Source organism: Microtus oregoni, unplaced genomic scaffold, assembly GCF_018167655.1.
Source record: "Microtus oregoni isolate MIOR12 unplaced genomic scaffold, Mior012 000088F_ref0000325, whole genome shotgun sequence".
Lineage (NCBI taxonomy): Eukaryota > Metazoa > Chordata > Mammalia > Rodentia > Cricetidae > Microtus > Microtus oregoni.
In genome coordinates this window covers 3860893-3873543 of record NW_024544555.1, presented here as the reverse complement: position 1 = coordinate 3873543, position 12651 = coordinate 3860893, and the positions used below count along the sequence as shown (strand labels likewise).

At 39.9% G+C, this 12651-nt stretch overlaps 1 protein-coding gene across 1 annotated transcript; it reads right to left on the bottom strand.

The window, feature by feature from the left end:
- On the bottom strand, window positions 1-2919 carry LOC121442223 (secretoglobin family 3A member 2). The gene is made up of 3 exons (XM_041643690.1): window positions 2865-2919; window positions 386-570; window positions 1-24 (listed from the first exon to the last, which is right to left on the bottom strand). The coding sequence occupies exons 1-3, from the start codon at window positions 2917-2919 to the stop codon at window positions 1-3; spliced, it is 264 nt and encodes an 87-aa protein (XP_041499624.1).
- Between the last annotated feature and the right edge of the window lie 9732 nt (window positions 2920-12651).

Sequence of the window (12651 nt, the reverse complement as noted above, 5' to 3'; positions counted from 1 at the left end):
TTACACCAGGTGTGATAGGGCCTCCTGGAAAACAGAAATTCAAAGATAAAGAAGCCAGGCCTAGCTTACATGTAAGTAGAAAGTTTTAAAAATATTCACTTTTACTCTCCTATTTGACAACATTTAGCTGATGTTGAAGTAAAGACTCAGTATGCCTTATCAAGGGTCCCAAAGCTGTGCAATTAGATAAAGTCATGACTTGTTCTGTTCAAATGTTCTTTCTATAAATGCATATATTTTGCTTTCTAAAGTCTGTGGAATATGCATATTTCATGAATATAATCAATGAAATAAAAATAATGTACTTATAAGTAATGAGAGAACATTCATGTAGCTAAGGTTTCTCCCATGGAACAAATGCCTCCCCCATCTGAGTCGTCATTACCAGAAGCTTCTTCACAGACTCTGAAGCCTCAGGTCCCAGTTCATCCACACACTTCTTCAGCCCTTGCACCAGATGTTCTACAGAAATGCCCAGGGTTTTCAGAAGCATTTTCAAAGGGTCAAATAAGGGAATAAGGTTGTCGACGGGAACAGGAAGAGGGACACTGTTGATGAGGAAGGCCGTGGCTGCAGAGCAAAGGAGAACAGAATGAAAGATGGTACACACATCCCTGTCCGACACCCCATCACCTTCCTTTCTGTCCATCACAGTGCCTAGCCTACATCCATTCAGTTGTCTTTCCCACAAATATGTATGCCTTTTGGGCTTTGATTATGGCAGCCCATCTTCCTAGAATGTTCCCCAGAAAACATAGTCTTTTTTTCCACCTGTGGCCTGATTTCTTTTCAAACATTACCCCTAGAGAGAAGCCTGTAGTAACCACTAAATGTGAATGCCATCTTCTCTTAATCTTTTCTCATATTTTTCTTATTATTGCCTCCAGTATTATGTTTGTGTTATTTTACCAGCTTCATTCTCTCATTGGAATAGAAGGTATATATGTCTGTTGCTGTGCCACATGTTCAGAACTGACTGCGGCATGTAGTAAGAGGAAGTACTAACAACAAATTCAGTAGGAACTAATGGGTGATTGAGTAAGAAGATTCTTTGTATGTAGGCTTCCCACAGCCCCAGCTTTTAGGCCAATGGAGAGGTGCCATAAAGCTTTTCCATTCAAGGCCAAGAATGGATGGACTAGATCACAGCCCATGAAATCAATTCAATTCGTTACATCATACTTGCCACCAGTTAGAGAAGGAACAGTTCTGAGACTAAGAAGACAAAAGGCACTTATATATCATCTGAATATATCATTGAGATGTCAAACACACACACACACACACACACACACACACACACACACTTAGTCTAGCCATCTATCCAGAGAGGGAGACCAGAGTGCATGATTTCAGTGGGTATAATTAATAGGTAGATGACAGGGTTGTACTGTATAAGTTCACTAAAGTAAGATTTTTTAAAAACCTTCAATGCCATATCCATTATTATGGATTGTTTTAAAGGAACAGTAAGGAGTTATCAAGTTTTTTATGGGGAAATTGCATTTTGCATATATGGTTTAAGGAATAGTAGTCAGTAACAATAGAAAGGGGTACAGAGAATAAAGAGTAGGAAGAAATCAAAAGGGATGTTTAGGGACTGAGCAAGGTTATAGAATGGACAGGTAGAAGGGAAACTGCATAATTAATTGATAATGGTATGAATATGTGTACATATCATTTAAAGCCTCTTAATTTGTACAATTGATAACTTAAAAACTACAATTTAAAATAATGGTTTATAATTTTCCAGATAAAAAAGAAGGAAATTACTTAGCATATAAAATAAACAATAGAAAACATATGATATATTTTTGGAACACCAGTTCAGAGGCATAAATACATGTGCGCAGCGAGCATTCACAAAAGAATCTCTATCTCGCTAGCTAAGACCTTCCAAGTTCAGTTTATCTCATAAAATCTTCTCGTTCCCCGATTCAAAGTATGAAACTGAGCCTGTCCCACACCCTGCCTCTACTTTCTATCACCTCTATTCCTCTCAAATATTCTCCTCATAGGGTGGTAGTTCTTAGCCATGCTCCTTTCTGATGCCATATTCGTCTACAAAAGGGACAATGAAATATTTAAAACTGGCCAAATTTCTCAAAAAGAAAAAAAATCCCAAACAAACAATGATCTTAGGTTGTGATCCTAAGTGCAAGCAGCACTTGGAATCTTTAATCTTCATACCTTCCATATTAAACATTTCCACTGAGTTTCTCTATCTTTCTGAGCATCGTTTGTTGAACATTTTACACCTGGTGAACAATGACTATCATTGAGCATTTTTCTCAGGGACTCAAACATTTCATCCCCATCTTTACAGTGACCCCCTCTGAGAGGAGCAGCTCAGCCTCTGAAGAAGCAGGTTCTGTACCTTACTAGAAAGTTAAGCACTACACCCCTCCTCCCCCGCCACTCACACCCTGCACTCTGCCTGTACACCTGACTGTAGCCTGCAGTGCAGCGACTCCTGCAGAAGTCTCTTCCCACGCCCAACTGGAGCTCCTTTACAGCAGCTTTTATAGCTGATATGTGTAATTGTTCCAAGGGAATCCAATTAGCCTGCCTAATTGAAGATAACAGCAAGAATAACTACAAAAACAATTAAAGATTAAGGAGAACTGGGATGTCCATTACCCATCGGTAGGAGCTGGATAGCTTACTGTATATTGGAGATAGTACTTACATTGGGTTAACTTGACTGACAGAGGAACCCCACTATCTTCCCACAGTTGCCTATATTTTCTGGGACTCGGAAACGCCTCTTTTCATACTCCACTGCTGGTAAGCCAGGCTTAGCTGTGCTATCACACAGCAAAGTAAAAAGTAGAATACCATTGATGCTCCAGACAATGACTTACCGGAATAACCACAAATACCGATGGTCACCAGTAGAAAGATGGATACCAGCTTCATAGCTAGTGTCTGTGATGTCCTGACTTTAGAATGCAGTCAGAAAGCCCAACAAATCCCGAAGTAAATAGTTCTGCTTGCCTTCACAGGGACGGCTGCTTCTCACACATGTATTAATATATACACTAAAGACCTGAACTTCACCCACCACCTTTTGACTCACCCTAGCAAAGAAGAGCATTTTTGATTCCTAAGTAAACACTTTTGAGGGGTTTCTGCTTTTCATCACCTTCTTATTAGAAGCAAAGCCACACACGGAAGTAGTCTCAAGTAGTTCTTTCCCAAGCCCTCACATCGAAACAATGGCAGACGCTAAAGAATTTTTCTCCTTGACGAACACTTAAGAGCAAGTAAGGGCTTTATGTCAGGATAAAGACATGTTTTCCTCCAATTTTTTCTCTACTTATTTAAAGTTTAGAGAATTGCACTGCCTGATGGACTTCCAAGATTTAGCATAATGACACTGCCATGTTTCTCTTGAATTTACCACTGATCAATATCCATATACTGACTATGACAAGCTCACCAGGTCTCTGTTATTTCCCTAGTGTCCTCCAGTAATTCAGGGAAAATTCAGGGTGTATTTATCTATCATCATGTCTATGTTTGTTTAATCTATAGCATCCTCTATATCAATATACATTCTGAGAAGCTGCCTGTTTCCAAGGCTGCCCTCCCTGGACCAGACATGAGACATCAGAATGACCACATCAGTAAACAGCATTTACTGGAGTTTGTTGGGGGCATTGGCTGAGCACCGAATGCAAAGAATGGGGCGCAAGAGAACCTTCAATAGGAGAAATGGGTCAGAGTTCATGTGCTTCATGGAGTGAGCTGAGTCATATTCTACTGCCTATTACCAACACCAGAAAATGCTAAGAAGGCTCAGTATGCTGTCATTCCCTTAATGTGTGAGATCAAACCTGCCCTAAGTTGCCCCCATACAAAGATATGGTATTATTGTGAGGACTGCACAAAGGCATGTGTGCCAAATCAAAATCAATATGTAGGCCATCTGTTACTAATTTCCATACACTGCTAAATTGTACCACGGTACTGACATTAATTTCAGCTACTTGATAAACTAAATGAAAAGGCTACAGATTGCGTCAGTGCAAAGTCAATGCTGCCTCCTCTGCTATGAGCTCCTCTGTTTCTCAAACATATTAATAACTATATTAATACATCATGTGGCTATGCCAACCTCTCAGAGTTGCCTCCACTTTTATGTCATCATTTCTTTTGGCATACTAAACCTCCACTGTCTTTTACCAGGGCTGCCATGGTCTGGTTTAATTTACAAATCTTTGCCTTGCCCTTCCCTCCTCTGATGTGGAACAATGAATTTTCTTAGTAGTGGTTGCTGGAGTGTCCCTCTCTATGCTTCAGGAGATCTGTCACAGCAGCTACTGTTCTTTCTCTGTGACTCTAGCCCCAGTCAAGGACTCACATGTGCTTCTGAATTTCTCAGCTCCTGTGTGAATTGCCTTTTTATTCCATATTTCTAATATTAAAGACATATAAAATCCTTGCTGACCCCAAAGACAATGGTTTCACCCAAATTCCTAATTTCCAGACGTTGGGAGCAACTCCCTATGAGAGCATTTTTCCTGTGCACAACAGACAATCCAGAGTCCAAACACCTTTCCTGGACAAGAGCTCTGTCTGTCAAGATGCTCAGAATCTCTGTTTCCCTGCCCTCATCTTGGCAGCCATGAGCTAGCCAACGAAAGACAGTTCAGTAAGTCCAGAGACCATGGAACTGTTCAAGCTAGTCACTCTTTAATTCATTTACTCTATTTTCTTATCATTTCCCTTGGAAACAAACAAGAGCTCTTGGCCACATTTTACCTACTCATCTTTCTCTCCAGGTCCCTGCTGCTCCTCTGTGTTCCTAGGCCTTAAACCATGTCATGTTCTTGTACCAGATACCAAATTCTATTTACTCTGTTGGTCATCTCCTAATCTGCTGGCAAGAATATATATAAAATAAAATATTCTTTTTAAAATTGGTTCTTTGGGAATTCTCAAACTTTTTCTTGCATGTTTGTTCTGGCACTGGTAAAGCCTTTATGTGTATCATGGATGTTCATACTAAAGTCTCCTTTCCAGGGTTTAGTTGTGAGTAGCTGGAGAAGGTTGTTACTCATTTTGTATCCTAATATGGAGTCCAGAAAAATTTGTAGTTATGAAAAGTCTCAGTACCAGGTCCCATGTACAATCATGTCATTCTTATCATAAACACTCTATGGATAAGTTTTCATTGTATTTTTAAACAAATGACATGAAGCCAGAAGCACTGAGTTAAGGTTATTTAATCAAAGACAGGATTCATAAAACCCTCAAGAAACTAGGAATAGGAGAAAAATATCCCAATATAGTAAAAAGCTATATCTTACCAACCTACAGCCAACATTACACTGAGTGAGAAAAAACTCATTGCATTTCCACTACAATCAAGCAGGGACAAGGGCTCTTACTTTCTCTACTCTAGCAAGGTCTTAGAAGTCTTAGCGAGAGAAATAAGACAAGTGAAACAGAAGCCATAACAATAAGAAAGAAATAATCTTAGCTACCCTTATTCGAAAATGACATCCCGCACATATGACACTATAAAGATTCTACCAGAAAATTCTAATAATAACACTTTCAGCAAAGTAGGAGAATACAAATTCAGCTTTTCTATATGCCAATAGCAAACATGCTGATAAAGAAATCACAAAATCAATTACAGTCACAATGGCTTCAAACAATCATAAATACCCAAGAATATGTCTAACTAAGGAAGTTCATGACTTTTCCAATGAAAATGATAAAACATTGAAGACAAATAAAAGACATTTCCTAGAACCATGAAATAGCTGAATTAATAGAATGGAATATCTGTATTACTGAAAGTGATTTACGGACAGAGAAGTTCCATTAAAATTTCAATGGCATTACTCACAAAAGAAGAAAAGAAATCCTAAAATGTGTATGGGATTACAAAGACTCCAGAATGACATAGCAGTCTTAAGGGGAAAAAGTGATGTATCACAATATCTGATGTGAAGTTACACTACAAAGCCATTGCTACCAAAACAATAAGGCTCTGAAACAAAGGGATAGATATTGGATAGATAACTGGGGCAGAGTAGAATATCCAGAATTACACTCGCAGAGATACACTCATATGCTTTGTTTTGTTATGTTTAGTTTTTTTACAAAAAAATACATTGTAACAAAGATAAACTCTGCTCAAAATGTGCTGAGAAAATTTGACATTCACAGGTAACATAAATATAAAACCCTATCTCTTTCCCTGTTACACAGACTCAAAACGGATGGAATTTTCATATAAGACCTGAAACTCTCAAATTGTTAAAGGAAAACTCTGTAGACATAGGTGAGGACTTTCTTGAGAGCTGTGTGAAGGTTTCAACAAGGGAGATCAGCTACTCCTCTCTTCTGGGAACATCCTCTTCTGTGGAGCATGCAGGTTCAGGAAGGAGGCACCTGGAGTGAAGAGGGAGAAAGGAGACCCCAGCCTAGGCATGTTAATCCATAGGGGTACAGATATTACAGCCAGACTGCCCTCATTCCCAGGAAAGGACTTTCTTAAAATGACTCAAATCTTTTAGGAAAAATGCTAAATGCAGTTATTCTATGAAATTCAAAAACGTCTACATGGTACGGGAAACATACATAAACCAAGTCAAGTATATGTCTATGCTGGCGGGCTGACCAACCCTGAAGCTCCCCACGCCCAGAACCAGGGCTGCATGTTGGCCCATCCCAACATCCACCCCATCTTTCATCTGCTGGAGCATGGAGGGAAGAGGGGATTGGTCCTGAGATATTCAGGGGTGCGTCCCAATGAAGGTCCAGAGTCGATGGTGCAGCATAGACCAGGAGCCTTGAACCATAACGAAGATTCTTTTTGATTAATGCCTGCATGTAAAAGTGTGCAGATGAAAGGGTTTACTGTGTCATTCACTGTATCACACTGCAGCTTACAGCATAAGATTATCCCTTTCTTCCTTTTTTTATCTTAACTTTTATTTTGTTATGTTGTGGGGTGGGAGATAGGTGGGATCTGGAGGCATGATGCAAAAGCCTCAAAGAATAAATAAAAAGAAAGTTTTGAAAAAGAATAAGCTATAAAATGAGGAAAAATCATTGTTAGTGGTTCCAAAAGAGAATACACAAAATAAACAATTGACTCAAAAACTAGATTCCAGAAAACCAAACAACCCATTCAATAACTGAGTTAGTGAAAGACATAGTTTGTAAAGGATGAAATATAAGTGGTCAAGAGATGCATTTTTAAATATTCAACATCTCAAGCAACTAAAGAAAAACAAAACAAAACCACAATGAAATTCTACTGGTCAGAGGACCTATCATAAAAAAAATTACAAATGGCATTGAATGTAAATTAGCTCAGCAACAGTGGGAATGAATGTGGAGATTCCTTAAAATAGCATAGCAAAATTAGAACGAACTAACATTTAACCCAGATATACCACTTCTGGTTATGCACCAAAGATACGAAGTGAACATATCACAGAGTCACTAAAACATCAATGCTTATTGCAGCCCTATTCACAATATCTCAGTGGTGGGATCAAGCTGGCTGTCTATCAGCAAATGCATAAAGAAAATGTGCTGTCGACGTACAATGGAATTTTGTTCCTCCATGAAAGAATAAAATGGTATCATCGGCTGTAAAATAGATGCAACTGGAGATCATCATATTAAGTAGAATAAACCAACCTCAAAGACAAGTATGTTGTCTATAATTTGTGCCTCTTAGACAGGAGGATTCACATGTACATGTGAGTACATGTATTCCCCTCTGACATACACATATGAGTATATGTGTATGTGTGAGCACAAGTTAGGGGGGATACATGTGAAGATCAGAGGACACATCAGATACCACTCCTCAGTCATGATCCACCTTGCTTTTTGAGACAGGTTCTCTCTCTGTCTGGGCTTCCTGGCCAGTGAGACTCTGGAATCTAGATTTGTTTTTAAGGGAACATAATGCCATGAATACCTATAAATGTCATGAAAATAGAAGGGAAACTAGGAGGAGAAGAGTAGGCAGAAAGGAGAAATGGGAGAAAGGAAGAGAATATAGTCAAATATGTTACATACATAAAAGAAGTTGTCTTTATGAAATGCTATACTATATAAAATGAAAATATGCCAATGAAGAAATTATAAAAATTTTAAAAAGACTCAGAATATAAAATTTTTTAGTCTGGTTTGAATTTGCTATGCTTAAGCAATTAAGATGTAACTTCCACTAAGCATTTGTCCAACATTCTGTTATAATTAGTCTTCATCATCAACTTGACTGGATCAAGAACTAGCTGAGACCTAAGCCTCTGCATACAGTTAGAGGATTGTCTTGATTGCATTACCTAACGTGGGAAGACCCCTCCCCTCTCCAGCTGCAGGCAAGGTATGAAGAGGTCAGCTGTGTTTTTTTTTTTGTTTGTTTGTTTTTGTCAGCTTGCCTTGGATGGAGCTCATACATGTTTCCACATTATTGATATCTTGGTGATAAATTCATCTGTGCTGTTACTGCTACCACCATGGCTGTCCTTTCCAGCCCCTTTACCTTCTAACACAGAACAGAGACCAGTGGCTCTTCAAGAACCCTCCAGGCCTTCAGCATCAGATGAGGCTCCACCCACACAGACTGAAGAGTCATGTAAGTTCTCAGTGTCTCCAGTACGAAGGCAGTCATCTGGCTTTATTCCTGTTTGGGCGAGTAGCGCCATGCAACCTCAGGCTTACTGCCAGCGGCTTTCCAACACTTTACAGGGAAGTCTCCATAGAGTGTAGCTCTGGAAGGCAAAAGTAGAAAGAACAGCATAAATTGAGAGGGAAATAAAGCAAAACTGAGGGAACAGGAGAACAGGAGGGAAAGTGCGCAGCTAACTGGATGTTTTCAGTCAAGGCTACAAGGCCTCAAGTGGCGCTTGAGTTTAAAGGTTTGGATGAAAAGATAGAAATGAAAACCTGTAACTTGCTATGGCTTATATTAGAAAACAATTGGAAGCAATTCAGTAGATCGATAAGAAAGTTGGGTGGGTTTCTGTTCTTACTACTGCTCTTCTCCTTCAGAACACGTGCCCAGCACAGAAATCAGACACCTGCTACACATGCTCACTTTAGATCAAACAAGCACTAAGTATGTCTGATGGACTACCTGGGAAGTGTGACACTAATCTTCTGAACTATGAGTAAAGGAATGGGATAGATATTCAGTCTTAGAAGATGAGACCTGAGGCCTTGAATGGGAAAGGGAACCCAGTTAAAATCGCGAAGGCAGTGAGACCTGCTGTGTCCAGCAGACTTAATGTTCATGCCTTGCCAATCACAACCCTGCAAGCAGCACCCAACTATTGGCTCCCCGGCAACAGGTCCTCCCAAACCTACCCTGCAGTCATTGATTTCTCCTATGTGATCCTTTCTGGGGTGTGGGATAGGGAGATCGTGCCTTTGTCTCATACCTTTGTATTTTAAATCATAACCGGGAAAAATCTCTGACAGTGACTCCTCCATTTAACATAAGGCTTTGGCATTGGTCCTGTCTGCTGCTGTATGGGGGAGCTATATTACTCCTAGTACGTGTCAAACTGAATGTGACCACACTCAGTGACCCTCGGGAGTTCAGATTGCACTTGGCCAAAGCACAGGACTGGGAGCAGTGTCTTGGCTAGAAATCATTTCCTTTTTCTAGATGTTTACCCTCACTGTGGTTTTGATGACCAAGACACAGCGCTGGGGAACTGCAGGGGCTCCTGGCAAGCATGGCGCTTGCAGAACACTTCTCCCAAGTATACTTATGACCTCCCAAACATTGAGAGGGATCTTTTATTCCTGAAGTGTTCTGTTCTGGGTTCTTAATTATTAAAAACGGAGGCCCACAGTGCCACTTAAAGTAGGTTTGGTGTGCGTGTCTGTATACTCAGCCGTCGGGAGCCAGAGGCAAGAAGATCAAGAATTCAAGGTCATCCACGGCTACAGACTAAGTTTTAGGCCAAACTGGGCTAAATGAGAGCTTTTCTTTATTATCTTTCTTTGTTTTAAAGTGGGGATTAAAGAAATAGTAGTTCAAGTCATGGGATATCCTTCAGATTTATAAAATTTGGAACGGCACAAGAATCACTTTCAAATCAGTGGTATGCGTGTGCCCTCTTGTGGCCACGTTCGAGATTACACTAGAGCATTCTACAAAACAATGGCTATTAAGAAGTAGAATAGTCTGTAGTTAGAAGAAAATAATTGATTATAAAGCATAAAGCCAAAAGGGAACAATTTAAAAATGGAAGATTATTAAATTCTTTTAAGTGTGTTTGTTTTGGTTTTAGATTTTGCTCTATTTCTGAGATAAGTCCACACAAAAGAGATACTATCTGAAGCAAACCAGAAAGCTTAGAAACTCTTACTGCATTCAGTGACTTGTGGAAGTGAGTGAAGAGGGTGCAGAGAGAGTGGTCAGTTCGGTTGTTGTTGCCGCATAGCTCAAAAATCCTAGCCGTAGTTTTTACAGTGCCTCCAAGTAGTTGACAGTGCGGGTGCCATCAGGAGCCTTCTGTCACACCAAGACCTTGATAAATAAAAGCAGGTGTTCTGGTGACCACTGGCTGTAACAGTATTCAGTCTCTCTTTGCAGCCTCTCATCTATAAATCATAGCTCTAAGACTTCAAGGTACTGCAATGAGTAATTGTGGAGAATGTTCTGAAAGAATATATATTCACATATATTACGTGTGTGTGTGTGCACACGAACACGTGCGCAATGGGCAGGAACTTAGAAAACAGCACTAGTAAGGGAGAGTCACAGACCACATTCACATACCTGTGAACAAACATTACCACAAACCGGTCACATGATGACGAGTGTTCCCTAGGAAAGACTTTTGGACAGTACAATATGGTACTTTATTCAGTTGGTCTTGATTATGCATATCACCTCATTGAAGTCATATTCTTTATAAGTACTATGAAACTCAAGAAAATAAATGACTTCCTTTTTGGATAGTTAGTACAGTCCAAGTATATGGTATGTAACACTAATAAAAAATACTAATACCTATGATCGTGGTCGCCATGCTGAATTTTTGCTCTATTAGATATATTTCTAAACATTCCCCAGAGTTACCTCCCTAAATCTTCACAACGCCCCTGGGAGGTGTGTGCTCATATTGTTTATCTTGGTAGAGATGAGGGTCCTGGGGTTCAGAAAGGAGAGATCGCCTTGTTAGAGGATGGTGCTAAAATAGGACGATGAGAGTGATGCCCAGCACAACACCAAGACGCCAAGTTCTAAAGCCCAGACACAGCTGATGTAGTTAAGTATACTGTGGGCAACCAGTGGGATGTGTGCGCTGGAATTCACCCTTGGGAGAGTCTGGAAGAAGAGGTAATCCAGCATCTCAGAGCCTTACCATAACAGAGAGGCATTGATAGGTTTGAAGACTGGGCCATCCTTGAAAGATTTAAAGATCAAAGTGGGAGGATGGAATACAACCAGATAGCAGTGCCAACACTGTAATACAGAAATTACTCAGATTTCCATAGAAACAGAGAAAACAATAATATGCTGGTCTGACTCTTACACCCGGATCCTGAATGCAGCCCATGTGGCTGTCTTCCTCTAAGAGAGTTTGGAGGCGTCTTTGGAGAGCCTAGCCCTTTGAAGATACAGGCTTCAGGATGCTTTCTTCCCACAACAGGAAAGCATGATAGTGATGTGGGTACCAGTCCAGGTTTGTCCTTGAAGGTGCTGGTTCAAGACACAGATGTACCGATGGTCAGGTGGGTTATGAAAACAACCTCTCTGAGCAGGAGTTTAACAGTAAAACACAGTTTGTCTAAAGATAGGATTCTGAGAAACGTTAGTGTGAAGCCCAGGAAAGCTCTTTGGAAACCAAACTGGGGCTATAAACAGGAAATTTTTTCATGTCACTCAGAAAGTGCTATACAAAGGGAATCAATTCACAGACCAGGAATGTGAATTTTAAATAATCAGAACCAAGCTCAAAATCTATTTCTGTCTGACTTTCTGTAACTTATTAACCTCTTTGGACCTGGGTTTTATCATCTGTAATTAACTCTACTCCACGGATTTGTTGACAGGAGTAAATTAAATGTGATGCATGCATGAGGTGCTAGATAGGTGTGTTTGCTTGATTTATGATATTCAACATGTGTTAGCAATATTCTGGCTGGCATAGAGTAACAGTGCGGCTGAGAAGGTGGGTATAAACAAACAGACAAGAGAGGAGGGGAGACAGGAATGGTAATGGGTTGGGGAAGGGACACACTTCATCAATGAGAATGGCACATCCTAAAACAGGGGCAGGAAAGCCGTCTTTATTTTTCATAAGATGATGTAAGGTGAGAATTTAAGCAGTGCACAGCTACAGAAGCTTGAGCCTAGTGAAATCTCAGCTATAATTATGGTGCCATAGAATATATGTCTGTTGGTAGATATCCTGGTTTCATAAAATATTCTGGCAACAAGAAGCTCAGGAAAGAAATGTTTTGTTTAGTTTAAATAGGTTGCTGTCTATCAGAGAACTCACAGAAGCACGTTATATCCACAGTAAATTACACTATGGTATGCATTTTTTATTTTTCTGTCAATCTAAAATTTTTCCAATGTAATAAAACATCTACTCTTAATGACAAAATATAAGTCACTTGGTAGTGGTCTGAACTAGGGACTTG